The sequence below is a fragment of the Staurois parvus genome, unplaced genomic scaffold (assembly GCF_062004578.1).
Source record: "Staurois parvus isolate SC_StPar_1 unplaced genomic scaffold, SC_StPar_1.0 ptg001130l, whole genome shotgun sequence".
Classification (NCBI taxonomy): Eukaryota; Metazoa; Chordata; class Amphibia; order Anura; family Ranidae; genus Staurois; species Staurois parvus.
The window spans coordinates 1050592-1076613 of NW_028318926.1; the positions used below are offsets into that span (position 1 = coordinate 1050592).

General features: G+C 42.9%; 1 protein-coding gene across 1 annotated transcript in view; it reads left to right on the forward strand.

The window, feature by feature from the left end:
• Positions 1 to 26022, forward strand: part of DPYSL5 (dihydropyrimidinase like 5) — a 191861-nt gene that overhangs the window by 41373 nt on the left and 124466 nt on the right. Inside the window, exon 2 of the mRNA XM_089659025.1 lies at positions 23140 to 23404. Within this exon, the coding sequence (XP_089515151.1) occupies positions 23144 to 23404 (261 nt within the window). The 5' untranslated portion in view covers positions 23140 to 23143. The remainder of the gene's footprint in view (positions 1 to 23139; positions 23405 to 26022) is intronic.

The window sequence follows — 26022 nt, forward strand, 5'->3', positions numbered from 1 at the left end:
TATAGTGATCCTAATTCTTTTCTAAAGCTCTAGGAAAATCTTTTAAAGCATTTCTATACCTTGATTTAAACTCCCTTCCCATCCTTCTACCTTGTGCAGGGGTGTATCTTTATTTATTTATTTCAAGTACTTATATAGCGCCATAAATTTACGCAGCGCTTTACATATATATCTATATTGTACATTCACATTATTATTATTATACAGTATTTATAAAGCGCCAATAGTTCGCTCAGCGCTGTACATTACAAAGGGGGACAGAACATGTGACAGAACAATACCAATACAATGCAAAACATGAGGGGATCGAGGGCCCTGCTCTTTCGAGCTTACAATCTAGGAGGGAGGGGATAGTGGTACAGGAGGAGATAGCTGTGGGGGATGGGGTGGTAGGAAGAGTGGAGGAGGTCAGCAGGGGGTGGGGTAGGCTTCCCTGAAGAGATGGGTTTTCAGGGTGCAGCTAAAGGAGAGGAGAGTAGGTGATAATCTGATGGGTTGGGGCAGGGAGTTCCAGAGGATGGATGACACCCTGGAGAAGTCCTGGAGGCGGGCATAGGAGGAGGAGACCAGGGAACTAGAGAGAAGGAGGTCTTGTGTGACATTAGTCCCTGACCCTCAAGGGGCTTACAATCTAAGGTCCCTAACTGACATTCATATATACACATACTAGGGCCAATTTAGACAGGATCCAATTACCTACCAGCATGTCTTTGGAGTGTGGGAGGAAACCGGAGTACCCAGAGGAAACCCATACAGGTACAGGGAGAACATGCAAACTCCAGGCAGGTGGTGCCATGGTTGGGATTCGAACCAATGACCCTAGTACTGCCAGGCAGAAGTGCTATATTGCCATAGGGTGGGCTGCCTAATGAGGTCAGATACATTGGGGGTATACATTTCCTGTCCATGTATGTTGCATTACAGAAGGGTTTCCCTTCTGTCAGTCAAGGAACGGGGTGTGTGACGGCAAAGCTGATTGCAAGAGTAGAGGCACGTCGTGCATCAGCATGGTGCCTTTGTAGCTCCAATCAGCAAGATCAGGTGGGCAAACTTACCATGTCACCACAGATCTGCTTCCTTGCTTGGCATGTTCAAAATTACACAGGAAATCAGGGGAATTGGCAGGATCACCTGGTATTTTCTAGTAAATGGGGCTGCTATGACACAAATAGCATGCAAGCCAAACACTTGTGTAACAAATCAGTGTATTCACGTAATATCATTTTTCTTTTAGTGAAACATACATTTTAAATATTGCAAAGTGGTGCTTTCACTCAGGGATGAGTTCTATATATTTATGTAGAAAGCTTCATTTTGCTCCATAAAATATCAATTAAGGGACTTGCCTGAAGCCATATTGGTGAGGTGTGTACAGCATGATTGATGGCAGGCTTAGAGGATCTGTCTGCGTTGCGAGAGGGGGGAGCACGTGGCTTGTTAAGGTGATCTATGTATTTAGGGTATGCATTTTTCTTCCTCCCTCGTGTTCTTTTTATTCAGAGGTATCTAGGTCACTGTAATAGGTGTGTATTTCACTCGGCAGAATTGGCTTTGAAATATTTCCCAGTCTAGATGAGCGGGATTCAAAGAATAAGCTGATTTTTGTGATACAAATGAACTGTTAAGACCACTCTTCAGACTTGGTCAAGCCGATGTCAGCAGCCACAATAAATATCTGCTCTATTCAGCCTGTCCCTTCAGTTTGGTGGCTGAAAGGAGAAGAGAGCGTGGCAGTGATCTCTGCTATATGAAAGAAGTCACCCTGGGATCCCTTGTTGTGAGCTATCCTAGGAGCCATGCCGGAAGGTACATCACAGTGCCCTTATGACCTGCGTATGAAGAGAACCCTTTATTTGCAGATGAAGACATCATCTGTGGAAGTAGCCTAGGACCATGCTGGAAGGTATGTCGCAGGGAACAGTTTGTGCCTTGTCTATGAAGAAAACCCTGTATCTGCAGATGAGGACATCATCTGTGTAGCTATCTAGGGACATGCCAGAAGGTATGTCATGGTGTCCCTGTTGCAGTTGTGCTCAGCAGTACAGTAATCAGTCTGCAGGCAATATGAAGCATGATGGCGGTTCCTTGCAAGTTTGGGGTTGCATTTCTGCAAATGGAGTTGGAAATTTGGTCAGGATCAATGATGTCCTCAACGCTGAGAAATACATACAGGTATTTATCCATCATGCCATACCATCAGGGAGGCATGTGATTGGCCCCAAATGTATTCTGCAGCAGGACATTGACCCCAAACATGCAGCCAATGTCATTAAGAACTATCTTCAAAGTTGAACAAGGAGTCCTGGATGTGATGGTTTGGCCCTCACAGAGCCCTGATCTCATTATTATAGAGTCTGTCTGTCTGACATGAAAAGACAGAAGGATTTGAGGCAGCCTACATCCACAGAAGATCTGTGCTTCGTTCTCCAAGTTGTTTCGAACAACCTACCTGCCAAGTTCCTTCAGAAACTATGTGCATGTCTGAAGAATTGATACTATTTTGAAAGGAAAGGGTGGACACACCAAATTTTGTTTTGAATCTCTCTTCTGTTCATTTACTTTCCATTTCATCAACTAATTAATTAATTGCACAGTAACATATATATATATATATATATATATATATATATATATATATATATATATACAGTTGTGTTCAAAATAATAGCAGTCAGACATCACTAACCGGGTCAGTCACTGTTTTTGGTAGAAATGATATTTCTACATGGCAAATAATTTACTAGCAGGTGTAGTAGAGTAATAGAAATCCAACAGACCCAACAGTCATGACATGCATGCTGCTGATTCTGTGTCATTGAATCACTCATTGAAAGGGGCATGTTCAAAATAATAGCAGTGTGGAGTTCTATTAGTGAGGTCATTCATTCTTTGAAAAACAGGTGGCAATTATTGCCCTTATTTAAGGAAGGAAGGCAGCAAATGTTGTACATGCTGGTTACAGTGCATTTCTCTCTGAAATTCTGAGGAAAATGGGTCGTTCCAGACATTGTTCAGAAGAACAGCGTACCTTGATTGAAAAGTTGATTGGAGAGGGGAAAACATATAAAGAAGTGCAGAAAATGATCGGCTGCTCAGCTAAAATGATCGCAAAGGCTTTAAAATGGCAACCAAAACCTGAAAGACGTGGAAGAAAGCGAAAAGCTACCATTGGAATGGATAGAAGAATAGCCAAAATGGCGCGGACTCAGCCAACAATCAGCTCCAGGAAGATGAAAGAAGGTGTGACGTTCCCTGTGAGGACTGTTACAATTAGAAGACGCCTATGTGAAGCCAAGCTATCTGCAAGAAGCCCCCGCAAAGTCCCACTGTTGGAAAAAAGACACGTGCTGAAGAGGTTACAATGTGCCAAAGAGCACATTGACTGGCCTAAAGAGAAATGGCGCAACATTTTGTGGACTGATGAAAGTAAGATTGTTCTTTTTGGGTCTAGTGGCCAGAGACAGTTTGTCAGACGACCCCCAAACACTGAATTCAAGCCACAGTACACTGTGAAGACAGTGAAGCATGGTGGTGCAAGCATCATGATATGGGGATTTTTCTCATACTACGGAGTTGGGCCTATTTATCGCATACCAGGGATCATGGATCAGTTTGAATACATCAGAATACTTGAAGAGGTCATGCTGCCTTATGCTGAAGAGGAAATGCCCTTGAAATGGGTGTTTCAGCAAGACAACGACCCCAAACACACCAGTAAACGTGCAACATCTTGGTTCCAGACCAACAAGATTGACGTTATGGAGTGGCCAGCCCAATCCCCGGATCTTAATCCAATAGAAAACTTGTGGGGTGACATCAAAAATGCCGTTTCTGAGGCAAAACCAAGAAATAGAGAAGAACTGTGGAATGTCGTCCAATCATCCTGGGCTGGAATACCTGATCACAGGGGCCAGAAGTTGGGTGACTCCATGCAACACAGATGTACAGCAGTTCTCAGAAACAGTGCGACTACAACCAAATATTCATGAAGTCATTCAAAGGAAAGCAAAATCTTCAAACATTTCTCAGTTTATATAGTGAATGTTTGAGTTTGTAAAGAAGAATACAAACACTGCGATTTTTTTGAACCGTCTAATATTCACTTTTCTTCAATTTTTTTAGAGGAACAACACAAATTTGATCTATTTTTCTTCATGTTTTGATTTGGAATAGAATGTGTCGTGTTCCCAATGCATTTGTGTGGATGGAATAAAAGCTATTAGAAGGATTTTCAGCTTTAGTCAACACACTACTATTATTTTGAACACAACTGTATATATATATAAATAGGTACACCTGTTCAATTACTTGGTAACACAAATTGCTAATCATTCAATTACAGGGCAGCAACTCAATGAATTTTGGCATCTAGACGTGATGAAGACGACTTTCTGGAGTTCAAACTGAGCGTCAGAATGGGGAAAGGGGATTTAAGTGACTTTGAACATAGTAGGGTTGTTGGTGCCAGACGGGCTGGTCTACGTTTTTCAAAAACTGCTGATCTACTGGGATTTTCACGCACAACCATCTCTAGGGTTTACAGAGAATGGTCTGAAAAAGAGAAAATATCCAGTGAGCAGAAGTTGTGTGGATCAAAATGCCTGGTTGAGGTCAGAGGAGAATGGGCAGACTGGTTTGAAATGGTAGAAAGGTAACAGTAACTCAAATAACCACTCATTACAACCAAGGTATGCCGAATACCATCTCTGAAAGCACGACACGTGGAACCTTGAAGCAGATGGGCTACAGCAGCAGAGACCACACCGGGTGCCACTCTTGTCAGCTAAGAACAGGAAATGGAGGCTACAATTCACCCTAGCTCACCAAAATTGGACAATAGAAGATTGGAAAAACATTGCCTAGTCTGATGAGTCGATTTCAGCTGTGACATTCAGATGGTAGGGTCAAAATTTGGATTAAACAACATGAAAGCATGGATCCATCCTGCCTTGTATCAACGTTTCAGGCTGGTAGTGGTGGTGTAATGGTGCAGAGAATATATATTTGTCACACTTTGGGCTCCTTAGTACCAATTGAGCATCATTTAAATGCCATGGCCTGCTTGAGTATTGTTGCTGACCATGTCCATCCTTTTATGACTACAGTGTCTGATGACTACTTCCAGCAATAAAATGCACCATGTCATATGACTCCAGTGTCCCCATCTTCTGATGGTTCCTTCCAGCAGGATAATGCACCATGTCATATGACTCCAGTGTCCAAATCGTCTGATGGCTCCTTCTAGCAGGATAATGCACCATGTCATATGACTCCAGTGTCCACATCTTCTGATGGCTCCTTCCAGCAGGATAATGCACCATGTCATATGACTCCAGTGTCCCCATCTTCTGTCGGCTCCTTCCAGCAGGACAATGCACCATGTCATATGACTCCAGTGTCCATATCTTCTGATGGCTCCTTCCAGCAGGATAATGCACCATGTCACAAAGCTCAAATCATCTCAAACTGGTTTCTTGAACATGACAATGAGCTCACCATACTCCAATGGCCTCCACGGTCACCAGATCTCCATCCAATAGAGCACCTTTGGAATGTGGTGGAATGGGATGTTCGCATCATGGATGTGCAGCCGACAAATGCAACAACTGCTTGATGCTATCATGTCAATATATACCAAAATCTCTGAGGAAGGTTTCCAAAACCTTGTTGAATCTATCCCATGAAGAATTAAGGGATAGGTACACCTTTCATAACATGTTACATGTTACACCCATTTTCAGGGTGTAAAATTTTACAATCTGGCTCCCACTCCCCCCTGATCCCCGCTTTAACATCTAGTGGGGGACCTTCAAAACACACATCAAAAAGCATCCAGAAATTGTTTCAGAAAAAGCGCTGGAGAGTGCTGAACTGGCCAGCAATGAGTCCAGATCTCAATTCCATAGAGCTCCTGTGGAGAGATCTCAAAACAAAACATAATTTGGGAAAAGGAACCCTTCCAATCTGAGAGACCTGGAGCAGTTGGTGAAAGAAGAGCGCTCCAAAATTCCAGTAGAGAGGTGGAAGAAACTCATTGGTTGTTACAGGAAGCCATTGAATAAAATTGAGTGTGCCAATAATTTTGTCCAGTCCATTTTTCAGGATTTTGCGCGGAATTTGTCAGATCTGGCTTTTTGTGTCTCCACTTTTTTGTGTCAGATCAGTACCAACAAAATAAATAAACATGAGAATGCTGAGACATTTGTAATTGTAACACTTGTGTGGGCGAAGTGTTGCATTATCTGACAGAAATGCATGACTATATATACACTATATTGCCAAAAGTATTGGGCCCCCCCTCCAAATCATGTGATTCAGGTGTTCCAATCACCTCCATGGACACAGGTATATAAAATCATCACCTAGGTATGCAGACTGCTTCTACAAACATTGGTGAAAGAATGGGTCGCTCTCAGGAGCTCAGTGACTCCAAGCGTGGTCCCGTGATAGGTTGTCACCTGTGCAATAAGTCCATCCGTGACATTTCCTGCCTACTAAATATTCCACGCTCAACTGTTAGTGGGATTATAACAAAGTGGAAGCAACTGGGAACAACAGCCACTCAGCCACCAAGTGGTAGGCCACGTCACATGACAGAGCGGGGTCAGCGCATGCTGAAGCGCACAGTGCACAGAAGTCACCAACTGTCTGCAGAGTCAATAGCTAAAGACCTCCAAACTTGGTGTGGTCTTCAGATGAGCCCAACAACAGTGCATAGAGAGCTTCATGGAATGGGTTTCCATGGCCGAGCAGCTGGATCCAAGCCTTACATCACCAAGTGCAATACAAAGCTTCGGATGCAGTGGTGTAAAGCATGCCGCCACTTGACTCTAGACCAGTGGAGACGTGTCCTCTGAAGTGACAAATCACTCTTCTCTGGCTGGTAGTCTGATGGTTGTGTCTAGGTTTTTGCCAGGAAAACAGTACTTGCCTAACTGCATTCAGCCAAGTGTAAAGTTTCGGTGGAGGAGGGATTATGGTTCGGGGTTGATTTTCAGCGGTTGGGCTTGGCCCCCTAGTTCCAGTGAAGGGAATTCTTAAGGCGTCAGCATACCAAGACATTTTGGGCAATTTCATGCTCCCAAATTTGTGAGACAAGTTTAGGGATGGCCCCTTCCTGTTCCAGCATGACTAAAGCATAAAGACATGGATGAGGGAGTTTGGGCTAGAGAAACTTGACTGGCCTGCACAGAGTCCTGACCTCAACCCCATAGAACACCTTTGGGATGAATTAGAGCGGAGACTGTGAGCCAGGCCTCCTCCCCCGACATCAGTGCCTGACCTCACAAATGTGCTTCTGGAAGAATGGTCCAACCTTCCCATAGACACCCTCCTAAACCTTGTGGACGGCCTTCCCAGAAGAGTTGAAGCTGTTGTAGCTGCAAAGGGCGGGGCCAACTCAATATTGAACCCTACGGACTAAGACTGGGAGGCCATTAACGTTCATGTGTGTGGAAAGGCCGGCTGACCAATACTTTTGGCAATACAGTGTGTGTGTATATAATATCTATCAGTTTTGTAGGGCAGTCTTTGAGAGGCTTCTATGCAGCAGCTGGATGCCAACTTACATCTAGAGCTCAGGTGAAGCTTTCTGTGATCTGTGTGCCGCCACTCTCCCCTCCAGGTTTAGAGCAGTGTTAGTGATTAAAGGGGGCTGCAGCAAGGACAGACAGCACAGTCTGTGTTCTTTTTAACAGAGCCCAAAGCTAATGCTTTATATCTACATAGCTGGAGGTGTCTCCTGGTTTATGGAGATGTACATTGTCTGCAGTGCCCTACATTTCCTCATGCGGCTTTCATGTATGATAAAGATTCTTTCCTGCCTCCTCTGGATGGAAATGCTGAGTGTGCAGCATTGTGTGCAATGTTCCTCTGTCGCCCTATGTCCCAAAGTGGAGGGGGCAGCAGCTGATGTCACAGCGAAGGTGGTGAGGAGGCCTTGTGATCCAAGCTCAATCAATAGTTTGACCCCAGTGTGTAATTTATTTATTTTTTCCTGTCTACCCTCCCAGTCCTCCTCTACAAGACACACTTATGTACACTTTTAAGATACTCTTTGAGAATATAGATAGGGCACCGTGACACCCTGCTATTACCATTGCACCTATATGACTGCCCCCCCTCCTTACTCTCACCATCACTTGACTCCCATTTCTACTCCATTCTCTTACCATTTCCCTGATCTCCATACTGTGATTACAAAGTGTTCCTTTAATTTTTTTGAGCAGTGAACATGCGGCCTCTCTGTGGGTGGGCTTTAACATCGAGCAGCCGCATACGTGCAACAGTAAACATATTACTGTGCTGAGAGTGTACTCCGTGTGCGCTCCCAGCACAGGAACCACTGGGTAGCGGAAAGCTCCCGATACATACTTGAGATCAGGAGCTTTCCAATCATGTGACCGCTGTGACTGCCAATCACAACGGTCACATGATTGGAATGCCCACCTCCGCCTCTGGGCATTTAGGACCTCCTTAAATGGCCAGGAGGCAGTATATATGTAATATGCAGTATAAATGTAATATGTAGCCGCTTACTAATCATTAGATGTGGTGGCTGCATCGGTTTTCTTTTCTTGAGCTTTTTTCCATCTATTTTCGCCTGGTAATCTGGCCAGTAGCACATCTCTTGCATTTGAGTTCCCCTCTCTGGGTGAAGGAGCTCAAGGGGCGGGCGCCTTTGGACAGCAGCATTGTCAGTCTGGAGAGATTGTAGATTGTTAGATGTTGTGATGGACTGCCTAGAACACGGCTTGAGTGGTTCTGTCAGAGAACTGCTTCTTTGCCACTGGGACACAGGACCAAGGTATCATAGTGGGGCATTGCACCCAAGAACTAGACGACACTAGCTTGGGTACAGTTAGATCTGTTTATTGAACAGAAATACAGGTTTTTATACACTTCAGAAATAGGGGCAGCCCCCACATGAACAATAAAAACAAATATTACATATTGGGATAAACATCCCACACGGTTTAGGTAAGAGCTTGATCACATTATCCCAAACACTGCAAATGGTAAACCGTAATATCTTCAGTACATCTAATTAACAGCAATCTAATTAACAGTAAGCTAATCAACAGCCAGGCACCCAGGCTAGCCTGGAGCCCAACTCAGGCAGCCTGGCACCTCCAACCCTCAATACACAAAGTACATTACGCATGCTGTCTTTCAGGTGCCTGGCCCCCACCTATGCAATCTGTCCATCATGAGATCAAATTCATTCAATACTCCCAACAGTCTGAAAAAGTGGAATTTAATTTATTTTCATAGATTTCTTGATTCGTTGATACATATTTCTGTCCCAAGTGGAGGAGCTTCGCCAATCCAGTCCACAGGAGTTCTCTGATCATTAACCTCACAAGATTAATATTACACCTTTCCATCCACTCTAGAAGGGAAGATTTATTGTCTTTATGCAGAAAATGAATCCAAGCCTCGCTGTCAGCGTTCATCGCGTTGTTATCCATCATCTCAAACTGATCCGCTCTCTCCATGTGGTCAGAAGCTGAACTGAGTTCTTTTCCATGCTCTGATCAGGAGAAGCAGATGAACTCCCCGGTCTCCTCCATGGACCATAAACAGTGGGTAGAGGGCTAGCCCTTAGTCTGCTCCTAAAGCCCTTGTCCCGGGTGGGTCTGTTGCAGATGTACTAGCAGATTTAGATACACTAAGAAATTGAAGCCAAACTCCAGCTCAGGCAGGCCTCCTAATACTTTTGGTAATATAGTGTATATTTCTATATGTGTACTTCTGTACTGCAAAACAATGGGAAATGTGCATGTATTGCAAAGATGTACAAAATATTTATTTTAATTTCCCCAGACATATAGTTTAAGAATAGCATTTTTTCTTTGTATTATTATTTTTGTGTGTTATATTAGTATTTCGGGCTTTGATAAATTAGTTGGTACCAAATCCACCATACCCAAAACAACTCCAGTTTATTATGATGAAAACTAATGTAGAGGTTCTTGGTTGTTGCTAGGGTCTCTTTTCATTTGGGGCGGCTCTCTGGCATCCATGATTGGACAGGCGTTGATGCATCACCGCTTTAGAGAGCGCTCTGCTACCTGTCAATATGGAAGGCGTCTTCCCTTGTATATTTTATGCTCCTAGGTGGAAGGTATATGTGATCCTCCTACTCATGTTCAGAATATTGTGTTTTCTGTATGTCGGTGCATTTCCACTGGCTATTGTATTGTTTTCTTCAGCCCTATAATGTCCACCATAGGTCAGAACTATCATGGCAATTAAATGATACTGACCGCACATGAGATTTGCTTTACACCTCCCTTCTTTCAAAAGCCTGGAGTTCCTTTAAACCCTTGTCCAAGGTGTTCATCAGTCAACATCGCAAAGTTTGCAATACCTTCTGTTTGTCTCTTTTTATGGTATATTTCCCAAGAAGGCCTTCCAGGGGATGTTTGTGTAGGATGTCCTCAACTGGCACTTTGAGGAGGACAGTGGCTCTACACTTGTATATGTCCAGGGTGTCATGTTCCACACCTTATCTTAGAAAAAAAACCCCAGCCTTCTTGACTGGTTGGCTCAAAAAAACCTCACAAACACAAAAGGATATAGCAAGCTATTCCCTGTAGGGAATTGCCACCATAGTCCTTTCATCGTATGCTTAAATAGGCAGTTAGCCTTAGAATGTCAACACAATTCCCCATTATATAGTTACATACATAGTTAGCCTGGCTGAAAAAAGACAGAAGTCCATCCAGTTCAACCATTAAAAGAAAAAAAAAAAAAGTTGTAATCCTACACCCACAGTTCATCCAGAGGAAGGCAAAAAAGAAAAAAAACCCAGCAAAGCATGATCCAATTTACTCCTGCAGGGGAAAAAAATCCTTCCTGATCCCCCGAGAGGGAATCGGATATTCCCTGGATCAACTTTACCTATAAATGTTTGTATCCAGTTATATTCTGTGTATTCAAGAAAGAATCCAGGACTTTTATAAAGCAATCCACTGAGCTGGCCAGAACCAACAATAACCTCAATAAAGGTTACAAGTAGTATAATTTGTTGGGGAAAAGGGGCGTCTACAATCTAAGGGTAACAGACTTAAAAATCTGAGTGTTTTAATAAAATGGCGGCACTTTGGCTCCAATAAAATGGCGGCACTTTGGCTCCAATAAAATGGTGCCACTTTGGCTCTAATAGACTGATGGTACTTTGGCTTTCATAAACTGTTGACACTTTGGGGTTTATTTACTAAAGCTGGAAAGTGCAAAATCAGGCTCACTTCTGCTTAGAAACCAATCAGCTTGCAGGTTTTATTGCCAAAGCTTAACTGAACAATCTGAGGTTAGAAGCTGATTGGTTTCTATGCAGAAGTGAGCCTGATTTTGCACTCTCCAACTTTTTAGTAAACAGCCTTTGTTTCTAATAAAATAATGGCACTTTGACTATAATAAAATGGTGGCACTTTGGTTCTAATAAAATGGTGGCATTTTGGCTCTAATAAAATGGTGGTACGTTGGTTCTAGTAAACTAATGGCACTTTGGCTCTAATAAAATGGTGTCACTTTGGTTTTAATAAACTGATGACACTTTCACTCTAAAAAAAGGCGGCACTTTGGCTCTAATAAAATTATGGCATTTTGGTTCTAATTCATTGGTGGCACTTTGGGGTTTATTTACTAAAGCTGATTCACTTAGAATCTCATAGACTGGATGGAAACCAATCAGCTTCCAGGTTTTATTGCTAAAGCTTAATTGAACAAGTTGAGGCTAGAAGCTGATTGGCTCCCATGCATGACTGCACCAGATTCTGAGTGAACCAGCTTTAGTAAATCCCCCCCCTTTGGCTCTAATAAAATAATGACCCCTGGCTCTGGAAATATGACGGCACTTTGGCTCTAATAAAATGGTGGCACTTTGGTTCTAATAAAATGGTGGCATTTTGGCTATAATTCATTGTTGGCACTTTGGCTCTAATAAAATGATGACCCCCTGGCTCTTGAAATATGACGGCACTTTGGCTCTAATAAAATGGTGGCACTTTGGCTATAATTTATTGTTGGCACTATGGCTCTATTAAAATGGTGACCCCCTGGCTTTTGAAATATGACGGCACTTTGGCTCTAATAAAATGGTGGCACTTTGGTTCTAATAAAATGGTGGCACTTTGGCTATAATTCATTGGTGGCACTTTGGCTCTAATAAAATGATGACCCCCTGGCTTTTGAAATATGACGGCACTTTGGCACTAATAAAATGGTGGCACTTTGGCTATAATTCATTGGTGGCACTTTGGCTCTAATAAAATGATGACCCCAACTCTAGAAATATGATGGCACTTTGGCTCTAATAAAATGATGGCATTTTGGTTCTAATAAAATGGTGGCACTTTGGCTCTAATTCATTGTTGGCACTTTGGCTCTAACAAAATGATGGCACTTTGGCTCAAATTCATTAGTGTCACTTTGGCTCTAATAAAATGCCGGTACTTTGGTTCTAATAAAATGATGACCCCCAGCTCTAGAAATATGACGGCACTTTGGCTCTAATGAAATGCTGGCATTTTGGCTCTAGAAGAGTGATGGCATTTCGACTCCAAAAAAATGATGGCACTTTGGCTCAGAAAAAAAAAAGGGGCCACTTTAGTTCCATTAAAATAATGGCACTTTGACACTTATGAAAGGATTGTTAATTTGGCTTTTATAAAATGATGGCACTTTGCCTGAAATTCAATGACCCCCCTGGCTATATAAATATGACGACACTTTGACTCTTAATAAAATGGTGGCATTTTGGCTGCAAACCTGCCGCCTTTCCAGGTGCTCCAGGATTACCAGACCGTGGTGTTTGAGTTGGTCCTGTTTGTGTAATTCCCCATGAGATGCTGCAGGCTGTTGCATTGACATAACTCTCTCTCTGGAGTGAGTCGCAGACTGTCAGATCAGCTCAGTGACGGGAAGATGAGTGCGCTTTAGCCTGCTTATAAGATAACTCAGCTGAAAGATAAGCAGAATCCACAGCACACGGCCTGAGTCACAGCTGAGGGCTTCACACTGCATTACACAGCTCCACTGCACTTCTCATTGCCCGTATGACACCATACAACTGCACTCAGGGCGTTGCGGTCTATTGGAGTAGCAGTAGATGCTGCAGTGTTGCTGCTTCTGCTGCTGGCTCATTGACTTTGGAGGGGCCTCCTTTTGTCCCTGCCCCGGGAATGAATTTTTTTTGTTTTTAAACCCTGTGCTAACATTGAAATATATAAATATAGGCAGTGCCAAATCAGTTATAGTGTACCAAATATCAATATTAATTTAAGTACAATTTAAATACCACATAATAAATAATAATAAAGAGAGAATGAGAGAGAGAGAGAATACAATAAGTCCTTTAAATCCAAAATCAAAATCCAAAAGGACACCTGTGAACCGTGAATCCTCCCCCGACCAGTCCAGAAAATGATCAAATCCTTCAGTGTATGGGCCTGTAACACCAAACACAAACAACCCATGAAATGGACACTCACCGGAAGCAAATGCTACAATGTAGGTAGCGAACACCGCATGCATTAAAGGGAAGGCTCCGTTCACACTAGTTCCTTTTTTTTTTTTTTTGTTTTTTGTTGGTTTGTTTTTTTTTTAGTGATTTTTGCAGAAATGCACATAATCCATTTAACATGGTTTCCTATGGGACATGTTCACATCTAGGCATTTTTGAGCTGCTGCATTTTTGGAAAGGGTCAGGGACTTTTTTTAAAAGCAAAAAGCTGCCTTTTTTCAACAATAGACTTCAATAGAGAAGCTGCTGAAATGCATGGTAGTGCTCTTTTGCTGTGTTTTTGCCACAATTTGCAAATATGAGTGCTTGAGGAGCAGAGCAGAGAGCGGTGACTGACAGTCACCGCTCTCTACTCAGAGCAGCTGTGAGAAGTCAGCGGTCATGTGATCTCTGAGTTCTCCCACTTAGAGCCGGCGGGGGACAGATCCGGCCTTCCGACCGATGCTGCATCCACCTAGGTAAGTATGTTTTTTTTTTTTTAAAAAAAGTGTTTCCCATACTTCTCTTTTAACTGCCGTATCATAGCCTAGTATTCATGTCAGTTACTTTATTGCAATGTAACGGGATTCTTTATCTTTGAATCAATAACAAATGATGCAGGGGTTTTGAGAACTCGTGATAATGGTTCCAGCTGGTGTGCAGATCGGGAAGAGATTGGCCACTATGGCTTACTGTACTCCATTGGTAAGTCAGAATCTATGGTGTCTCGGGTCCGTCTTCATTAGAGGGAAGTCTTGGTGTTTGGTTTACTGTACTTGAATTGGCATTGTGAACAGAATTGGGATGGTGAATTAGAAGAAGGTTTTACTGGTTGCGAAGCCTACAGTTTAGAATTTCTAAAGGTAGTCAAGGTTCTGCGCATAGCTCTCCAAGGAAAAAGTAGGGCAATTATGGGTGCTGGAGGTGGGGTGGGGGGGGGGGGGTGTTGGGAGTCAGTATTCTAAGTAGTCCTGGCCACTTTTTTTTTTTTTTTAACCAATCCAGGTATGACAAAGTGTAGACTGCTCACAATGTAGAGACCAAAGGACCACATGTTTGGAGAAGAGAAGATAAGGTCCAACCAAAGTGAGCTCTCCAAGGAAAAAGTAGGGCAATTATGGGTGCTGGAGGTGAGGTGGGGGGGGGGGGGGGGGGTTGGGAGTCTGTATTCTGAGTAGTCCTGGCCACCTTTTTTTTTTTTTAACCAATCCAGGTACGACAAAGTGTAGACTGCTCATAATGTAGAGGCCAAAGGACCACATGTTTGGTGAAGAGAAGATAAGGTCCAACCAAAGTGAGCTCTCCAAGGAAAAAGTAGGGCAATTATGGGTAACAAATACAATTATGGGTGCTGGAGGTGAGGTGGGGTGGGGGGGTTGGGAGTCTGTATTCTGAGTAGTCCTGGCCACCTTTTTTTTTTTTTTTTTTTCAACCAATCCAGGTATGACAAAGTGTAGACTGCTCCCAATGTAGAGACCAAAGGACCACATGTTTGGTGAAGAGAAGATAAGGTCCAACCAAAGCGAGCTCCCGATCCGATGAATGAAATAATGTTTATTAACTCAAAAGTTGCTTTGAGTGTTGTCTAATCCAATGAACTGTGAGGGTATTACAACCCCCTTCGTCAGGGCTATAAAATTTGGGTTGTTTTATATTATCCATAAAGAAGGGGAACTACCACTGTCCCGAAACAAGTTGGATACAATTACAAAATGTGAATTGAGACACTTTTGAAGGCACTGCGCCACCTGTTTGGAGCGGAGCTCTCACCTTGTACTTTATTCATATTTTGTCTGGCATGAATAAAAATAACGTATATAATAACTTTTTATTGCAATTTTAAATAAAGCTTTAACGCCCCCCCATTATGCTGTAGCAGACCTAGGTTTGGCACCTGATGTTCTCCTGAGATCTTAGGCTCCAACTTCAAAGTCCTGGTGACCATCAGCCTTCAGTGGACGGGGATCTGATCTACTTTCACACTTCGGTGAACGATCTAAATAAAACATCATTGTGGATGAGCTCCGGCATGTATTATTAAACACCTCGCAGCGACGACGGTAGGAGCCAGAGGAGGGTGAGGTCTGGGAAATACCGGGTGATAACCACCACCTCAGGGTCTTGTTATCTGTGTCATCTTGGTGTAGAGGAGCTGCTGTGTCATGATTCAAAAGAGGAGTTCTCATTTGATATATTGCAAACCTGTAGTCATTGTAATGTCTGCAGACAGCAGGCGCTATAATGATCTGAGTCGCAGCCGAAGTCTGGCACTTGGACACATTAATGCTGCATTGTACACCTCGTGTACACTGATGTGGATTTTCACGCTGGTTAACGCATGATACTACAGTACAAGGTATTGGGGGGGGGGGGGGGGAGAGGGTTGACTTACATTTTCAGTGTCACACCAATGCACATACACAAAATCAATGCACCTTTTTGTCACATGCAGTAAAAAAAAATGCGTGGGGGGATGCGTATTTTGGTCTGTGAACTGTGTGATGAGCCATTGAAATAAATGGGCACGCAACATGTGTTGACAGGTGTGAATGGACCTTTGCAACTCTTAAAGTATCACTAAAGTCCCTCCGAGAAAAATGGCTTCCAGGTTTAGCAAGAATAGGACCTCCCTCTTCATACAATGTAGGGCCCCGTGCTTGAGCGTCCTGTCAGGCATTGCCACGTAGGAGGAAATAGAGGCATGCTTATGAAAATAACATGTTAAAGTATTTGCATAGAAACCTAAGTGGGAGGGGGGCAAAAGCAGTGATGTGATAACTCTAAATGCAGCAAATTTCACACGTAGTCACTTACCTTCACCTATAACAGTGGCCTCCAAACTGTGGCGCGGGGGCCAGATGTGGCTCTTTGCTTGCTTTTATCCAGCCCTTGGGGCACTATTTCATTTACGGACGCCAATAATGGGGCACAGTTCCTCCCAATGACACAGATGATGGACCATAGTTCCTCTCAATGACACCAACAATGGGGACCAGCGGCAATAATGATGGGGCACAATTCCTACCAATGATGCCAATAATGGGGCACAATTCCTACCAATGACAACAGTGATGGGGCACTATTCCTCCCAATGATACCAATGACGATGCACAGTTTCTCAAAATGACACCAACAATGGGGTCCAATTACACAAATAATGGGGCACAATTTCTCCCAATGAAGCCAGTGATGGGGCACAGTTCCTCCCAATGAAGCCAGGGATGGGGCACAATTCCTCCTAATTACATCAACGATGGGGCACAATTCCTCCCAATTGCATCAAGGATGGGGCACAATTCCTCCCAATTGCATCAACGATGGGGCACAATTCCTCCCAATTGCATCAAGGATGGGGCACAATTCCTCCCAATTGCATCAACGATGGGGCACAATTCCTCCCAATTGCATCAAGGATGGGGCACAATTCCTCCCAATTGCATCAACGATGGGGCACAATTCCTCCCAATTGCATCAACGATGGGGCACAATTCCTCCCAATTGCATCAATGATGGGGCACAATTCCTCCCACTGACATCAACGATGGAGCACAATTCCTCCCAATGACACCAACGATGGGGCACAATTCCTCCCAATGACACCAATGATGGGGCCCAATTACACCATTGATAGGGCACAATTCCTCCCACCAATGACACAAAGGAAAGGGTATTGTTTACTCCAACTGATGCAGGAACATTTTCTACTCATGATGGTCACAGTGTGGCCCCTCTGAGTCTTAAGGACTGTAAACTGGCCCTTTGTTTAAAAAATTTAGAGACCCCTTACCTATAGCATCCCTCCCTTTCTGGCCAGACCAGCAAAATGTTGCTGCTCCTGCACTAGAAAACAAGATTTTGCAGCAGGAAAGCAAGGTGACTGTGGTCATTCGAGAGCGTGGTTGCTCCACCTTGGGGACACCTGTTGGAAGGCTGTCCAAGAGTTTATCCACACAGACTATTGCAGGCCCAGCTTTCCTCTGTCATAACAATTTCTGAATTTTCTGCACCCAGTAAGCTGCAGCCATTGCCAGGCACGTATGAGGTATTCCCCCCAAAATTGAGTTCACCTTTTAATTGTAGGGTACAAGGATGTGTTCATTAACCACTTCCAGACCGTACACTTTTACCCCCTTCCTGCCCAGGCCAATTTTCAGCTTTCAGCGCTATTACACTTTGAATGACAATTGCGCAGTCATGCAACACTGTACCCAAATGAATTTTTTACCATTTTTTTGAGACAGAAAAAGCTTTATTTTGGTGGTATTTATTCACCGCTGGGTTTTTTATTTTTTTTGCTATGTAAATGAAAAAGTCCAAAAATTTTGAAAAAAAGGGTTTTTTTTATAACATTTTGCAAATAAATAATATTTCATCATAAATCTTTGCCAAAATTTATTCCGTTATCTTTTTAGTAAAAAAAAAAAAAAATCCAAATTAGTTTATAACCGAAAATTATAATTTTTAAACATTTTTTTTTACATTTTTATTTTATTTTTTTATATTCTTATTTTTATTTATTTGTTTACATACTGTCACCCTAGCAGTACAGTGTCACCATGGTGACACTGTACTACTTGTGGGGGGTGATGAAGATTTTTTTTTTTCTACACTGATTGCTTTTATATCCATATAGGATGTCAAAGCAATAATTTCTCTTTCTCTCTGTGTGCATTCTTGCAGTCATTGAGAAGTACTGAGTGAGCTGTGATTGGTCACAGCTTGTCACATGGTACAAGGCTGTTGTGAATAGCCCTGTACCATGTGACCTCTGTGATCATTCACAGATTTCACACGTACTAAGCAATGATGTCACAAGTGACATCTTGCTTACTACTTTGCATGTGATCACTGATTGGCCAATCAGTGATCACATGATCGGGACCTCGTACAGAGGTCCCGTCCTATGATCGGTGTTTCACTGTGTCCGGAGGACACAGCGGGCACCGGATTGCGGTGCTGCGCGCTCCCAGGGACCGCGCACAAGCAGGGTGCGGGGAGGCCGTTTATAAACGGCCACCCGACCCTGCACTGCCACCGTCCGGCCATTTATATGCAACGGCCGGTCGGGAAGTGGTTAAAGTAGTTCCTACCAAATGGAATTTGCATAAACATTTTTTTTATTACATTCCAGTGATGGCTGCATTGTATTTCCCACCTATTGACACCATTGGACCACGTTGATGTAATGGGTGTTGAAATGGCCACTTGTAATCTCTATCAGAAACTTGTGTGGCAATTCAGGAGCACCGCTGGGAGACCACGATACCTTACAAGAGGAAGTACCTGAACAAGGATCCTCGTGGCACGGTCACCATAGAAAAGTGATGGCAGAAAAAGACCAAGTGCTCCATCGAGTCTGCCTATTTTATTTATTTACATGTTTGTTTTTTTTATGGGTTTTTTTTTTTAGTTCGCTTTTTTTGTCTGAGTATAGATCTATGGTTGTCCCAAGGACATTTAAGGCTGTTTACTGTCTCACTACCTCTGCTGGACGTTTATTCCAGGGAATATTATTTATTTTATTTATTTATTTCAGGTACTTATAGTGCTGTCAATTTACGCAGCGCTTTACATAAATATTGTACATTCACATCAGTCCCTAACCCTCAAGGGGTGTACAATCTAAGGTCCCTAACTCACATTCATACATACACATACTAGGGCCAATTTAGACAGGAGCCAATTCACCTACCAGCATGTCTTTGGAGCGTGGGAGGAAACCGGAGTACCCAGAGGAAACCCACGCAGGCACAGGGAGAACATGCAAACTCCAGGCAGGTGGTGCCATGGTGGGGATTCGAACCAACGACCCTAATACCCTAACCACTTAGCCACTGTGCTGCCCGCAATAGTTTATTGAAAGGTGCGGGATAAAGTATATTGAAGTTTCAGGAATTGGGTTTACATATACTTTAACCCCCCCGTGTCACATCAAGCCGACTTTGAAATCATGCGACTTACAGTGAAGTCGCACGATTTCAAAGTCAGGTGAAGCGCCGATCTCAGGTGTGATTTGCAAGACATCTGATACGCATGCCAAGTTGCACCCAGTGCGAATGGAGGGGGGGGGGTGTGGTTAAAAGGGTAAGATCACTTTTTAGTGAAGAAATTTAAAATATCCTGGTTGCTCCTTGCACATAGCGGCCATGATGCCCACTGGTGCTATTGTAGAGGTCCTTACAGTGCAATATACAGCCCTTCATATTGCTTGGAATGGCAAGAGTTTAGTGGTCAGCACAACGATGTGACTCTACTGGCCAATGAGAAGCACATCTGAGGCTTCTGATAAAGTGTTCTAGAAGAAAGAAGCGCTTTTCTCTGGGCAGCGTAGTCACAAGGCTGTGCTGACCAGTGAGCGCTTGCCATTGCGAGCACTATGATGGGTACTCCATGCAGGGCTGTGTATTGCAGTGTAAGGACCGCTAGGGTTGCCACCGTTTCTCCCAGCAAAACCAAAACTCTTGTACATAAATGAAATGTACAGTAAAGGAAATAAGTATTTGATCCCCTCCTGTGGAAGGAGCTGAAAGTTCGAGTTGCCAAACGTCAGCCACCAAACCTTAATGACTTGGAGAGGATCTGCCAAGAGGAGTGGGCCAAAATCCCTCCTGAGATGTGTGCAAACCTGGTGGCCAACTACAGGAAACGTCTGACCTCTGTGATTGCCAACAAGGGATTTGCCACCAAGTACTAAGTCATGTTTTGTGAAGGGGATCAAATACCTATTTCCCCCATGAACATGCAGATCAGTGAGATTAGCAGCACTCCCTTTAAGAGACTGCTTCTAATCTCAGCTTGTTACCTGTATGAAAGACACCTGGTAGCCAGAAATCCTGCTGAATGATAGGGGATCAAATACTTATTTCCCTCATGAACATGAAAATCAGTCATCATTTGTTAGACATGCATTTCTTTTGAATTTTTTGTTGCTATTCTGTCTCTCAGTGTTACAATACACCTATTGTATAGGATTATAACTTTTCTTTTTTTTTTAAAGTTGAACTGGATGGACTTTTGTCTTTTTTCAGCCAGACTAACTATGTAACCTTCCATTTTGATTTTTAGACTGATCATTTCTTTGTGAGTGGGCAAACATTCAATATTAGCAGGGGATCAAATACTTATTTCCTTTCAATGTATATCTTTTTTTCCCCACAAATAGAGCTTTCTTTCGGTGGTATTTCATCGCCTCTGCATTTTTTTTATTTTTTGTGCTATAAACAGAAAAAGACCAACAATTTTTGAAAAAAAAAACAACAAAGCAGTATTTTGGACGTTTTGCTATAAAACATACAGTGGGGCAAAAAAGTATTTAGTCAGCCACCAATTGTGCAAGTTCTCCCACTTAAAAAGATGAGAGAGGCCTGTAATTGGCATCATAGGGAGACCTCAACTATGAGAGATAAAATGAGAAAACAAATCCAGACAATCACATTGGCTGATTTGGAAAAAAATTATCTGCAAATTATGGTGGAAAATAAGTATTTGGTCACCTACAAACAAGCAAGATTTCTGGCTCTCACAGACCTGTACCTTCTTCTTTAAGAGGCTCCTCTGTCCTGCACTCATTACCTGTATCAATGGCACCTGTTTGAACTTATCAGTATAAAAGACACCTGTCCACAACCTCAAACAGTCACACTCCAAACTCCACTATGGTATCAGGAATGGACTTGCCAGTAATGGTGGGACTCACCTGCCTTGTGGGCTGCAGTAACAGGGCTGGCCAGCGGGTGCTCCCAGCAATCAGAGACTCAACCCTGCAGCCAGCCAAACACCTGAAACTGCTTATGCAGGTGTATTTAAGTGATGGCCAGACCTGCAGTCTTTGCCTTGGTGTGTGTGTTTTTCCTGGGCCCTGTATCTTGTAAACCTGCGTTCCTGGTCCTGTCTTGTTGCTGACCCTGCTTGATCCTGACCTCTGCTGACTTCTCCTGTTCTGATCCCTGGCTTGTGACCCTGACCATTCTCTCCACCTGCTCCTCCTGTACCTACCTGCCCGATAGTTATCGACCCGGCCTGCCTGATCACGTTGTGCTCTATATGTGTATGTACCTGTGTATCTGTATCAGTTTAGGTTTGGGTTTGTTTCACCTTGTTGTATGTATTTGTGTTAGCTTGGGGTTTGGTGCACTGCGTTTATGTTTGTATTGTTAGTCTTTAATAAATTATATTGTTTATAACATATCTGAAGTCTGCGTTTCCCTGCGTCAGTCAGAGACGTCTGGTCATACCCTGGAGCCCTGACATATGGGGAAGACCAAAGAGCTGTCGAAGGACACCAGAAACAAAATTGTAGACCTGCACCAGGCAATAGTTTTTCTTTGATTTTCTATTCTAATCTTTTATATTCTATTCTAATTGATTATATTCTTTTCCTTTATTTTCTATTTTATTCAGTTTTACTCAAGTTTTTTTGTATTCTGTTCTATTCTTTTCTGGTATTTTTTTCCCTCTATTCTTTTCTATTCTATTTTTCTATTATCTTTTATTTTATTCTAATGTATTCTATCCGAAATTCAAATTTCGGAAGACCGTTATATTTTCTATTCTATTCTATAGTTTTTTTTCTATTATAATCTTTTCTATTCTAATTTTTTCTATCGTTTTCTAATTGATTTTCTTTTCTATTTTCATTTATTTTATATTTTGTTCTTTTTTATTCTATTCTCCTTTTGCATTATGTTCTATTCTTTCATTTTCTGTTCTTTTTTCCTCCTATTCTTTTCTATTCTCTTATTTTATATTCTATTCTAATGTATTCTATTTGAAATTTGAATTTTAGAAGACAGATATTCTTTCCATTTTATTCTATACCATTCTGTAGTTTTTCTTTTTTATTCTTTTCTATTCTTCAGTTTTCTAATCTTTTCTATTCTGTTCTTTGATTTTCTATTCTATTCTGATCTTTTCTGTCTTATTCTAATTGATTCTTTTTTTTTCCATTCTATTAATTTATTTTCTATTCTATCTTATTCTGTTTTGCTCTATTCTTTTTCTTTTGTATTCTGTTTTATTCTTTTATTTTCTATTCTGTTCTTTATTCCTACTATTTTATTTTTATTTTCTATTCTATTTTTTTGTTGTATTTTATTCTAGTCTTGTTTACCAATTCAAATTTGTTTTCGAAAGCTAATCGATTCAAGTTTCGTTATTTTAAATTCGTTATTATTGTAGTTCGGAAACATCCGAATAATGGAAAATTTGTCTGAATTTTGATTCGGAATGAAATGAACGTGTCTAAATGAAAGTTTGTATACCTGTTCTGATTTAGCAGAAGTCGGAGGCACTGTTGCTTCTGGAAATTTTGTTTTTGGGATTCGGTCGCTATTACGACACAGGGTGATGGGAACAGGGAGGCATGCAATGGTGGACCATTCCAATGGATGTGTCCAGATATTTCCTGCACCCTTCTGCATGCTATGAGGCTGTCATCCTGAGCCTTAGTAAATCACTAGATTGTGCCTAAAAGGTGTCCCGACGTATGATTTGCCCATGCTTGTTCCAGGTCTTTGAAGTTTTTTGCAGTTCTCTGATGACCATGTCTTTATGTTCTTCGCATGTTTCTGTTTATTTGATGGCAGTAGAGTGTTCATTTATGACCTGTGACTCAATGTTTTCTCCTCTTCCAGAGCCATGACCGCCAACACCGCCAGTGCCCGTATCCTCATCAAAGGGGGAAAGGTGGTGAACGATGACTGCACGCAGGAAGCCGACGTATACATAGAGAACGGCATCATCCAGCAAGTGGGCCGGGAGCTGATGATACCAGGAGGGGCCAAGGTCATCGATGCCACTGGAAAGCTAGTGATCCCCGGAGGGATCGATACCAGCACCCACTTCCACCAGACCTTCATGAATGCCACCTGCATGGATGACTTCTACAATGGCACCAAGGTAAGGACCAATGTATTCTTTCTACAGGCTCAGGGTCCATGGCCAACCTTATCATAAGCCCTGGTTTACTACAGCGACTTTCCAGCAACTTACGACATTCTGGTGACATGTAGAATCGCTGATGAAGTGATAACACGTAGTCTTTAATGGGTGCTGTCTTAATTGGCACGAGTCGCTGCGACAAAAACACTTTTTTCACAAATCTGGTCTCTCCGGACCCTGCATTCCCTATATCTGGTCTCCCCAGACCCTGCATTCACTATATCCGGTCTCCCCGGACCCTGCATTCACTATATCCGGTCTCCCCGGACCCTGCATTCACTATATCTGGTCTCCCCGGACCCTGCATTCCCTATATCTAGTCTCCCCGTTCCCTGCATTCACTATATCCGGTCTCCCCGTTCCCTGCATTCACTATATCCGGTCTCCCCGTTCCCTGCATTCACTATATCCGGTCTCCCCGGACCCTGCATTCACTATATCCGGTCTCCCCGGACCCTGCATTCACTATATCCGCTCTCCCCGGACCCTGCATTCACTATATCCGGTCTCCCCGGACCCTGCATTCACTATATCCGGTCTCCCCGGACCCTGCATTCACTATATCCGGTCTCCCCGGACCCTGCATTCACTATATCCGCTCTCCCCGGACCCTGCATTCACTATATCCGCTCTCCCCGGACCCTGCATTCACTATATCCGCTCTCCCCGGACCCTGCATTCACTATATCTGGTCTCCCCAGACCCTGCATTCACTATATTCGGTCTCCCCGGACCCTGCATTCCCTATATCTGATCTCCCAGGTCCCTGCACTCCCTATATCTGGTGTCCCAGGACCCTGCATTCACTATATCTGGTCTCCCCGGACCCTGCATTCACTATATCTGCTCTCTGCGGACCCTGCATTCACTATATCTGGTCTCCCTGGAACCCGCAATCACTATATCCGGCCTCCCTGGACCCTGCATTCACTATATCCGGCCTCCCTGGACCCTGCATTCACTATATCTGGTCTCCCCGGACCCTGCATTCACTATATCTGGTCTCCCCGGACCCTGCATTCACTATATCTGGTCTCCCCGGACCCTGCATTCACTATATCTGCTCTCCCACAGTACACAGAACATGGAATTATTTTAGTAAATATAAACTTCTAAATACCTTTTCTCATCAGCAGTATACAGCAGCCTTGTGACTTCTATCAGTGTCCAGCAGAGCACTGGTTAAATTTTGTAGAAGGAGTTTTATGTAGGAGGATGCAGAACCCCTGACCTCTGTCTTGACAGTGCTGATTGGCCCTGTGTTGATCACATGCACTCTCCCAAGAAAAAAAAACTCTAGCTATCACCAAACTGGGCATGTGCAGAGTGACACCGTTTGGGCAGCATTTGCATCTGCGGGTCTACGCACGAAACCCGCACAGAAAACGCATGCTTGGACATGTGTTTCGAAAATGTGCAGGAGCGCCCACCAAATATGCGTCACGCTCACAGTTCCTGCACATTTCTGAATACGCAGCAACCCGCATTGAAAACACACGCATTGCTGTACTTTTTGAAAAAAGCATTGGCAATGCGTCACGTTAGCATTGCCATTTAGGCTGCGTTCTCATCTGCACTTTTTCAAATGTGCTGCAGAAAACATACATTTTGCCGTGCGTTTCAAAAACATGCGGCAATGCACATCTTGCTTGGGTTTCCATTTGTTCACATTTGTGAGTTTCTGAACGCTTGGCAACCTGTAAGAAAATATGCCTGCTTTGCTGTGCGTTTTGGAAACGTGAGGCAACACGCGACATGCTTTCATTACCATGTAGGATGTGTTTGCATCTGTGTATTTCTGAACATGTGGCAACCCACACAGGAAATGCATGCTTTGCCACATGTTTCAGAAATGCGCATCACACTTGCGTTGCCATTATGATGACATAAGCGCAATGCGCGTTTGCAGCACAGGTCTGAAATGAGCGGCAAAGCATGCGTTTTCTGTGCAGGTTGCCGCGCATTCAGAAAACATGCAGCCTGATTGTTATTGACACCCCAGTCATTGTTAGCAAATGTGTGTTTTTCCCACACAACAAAACGTGCTGAAAACACGCTGAAAAAGCGGGACACTCCACGATTAACCAGTTATTACTGGGCAATTTTACACCTTCCTGCCCAGGCCATTTTTCAGGTTTCAGCGCTCTCACACTTTGAATGACAATTGCGCGGTCATACAACATTGTACCCAAACTAAGATTTTATCATTTTCTTCACACAACTAGAGCTTTCTTTTGGTGGTATTTAATCACCGCTGGGGTTTTTATTTTTTGCTAAATTAACAAAAAGACCAAAAATTTAGAAAAAAACCCACGTTTTTCTTTGTTTCTGTTATAAAAGTTTACAAATAAATGTTCTTCATAAATTTAGGCCGAGATGTATTCTGCTACATGTCTTTGGTGAAAATAACCCAAATTAGGATGTATTATTTATCTGTAGGAAAGTTATAGAGTTCACAAACTATGGTATAGATCTGAAAATTGATCAATCCTGAAGTACTGACAGCCAATCTAATTTCTTGAGGTCCAAGAATGTCAGAACAGTACAGATATCCCCAAATGTCAGAACAGTACAGA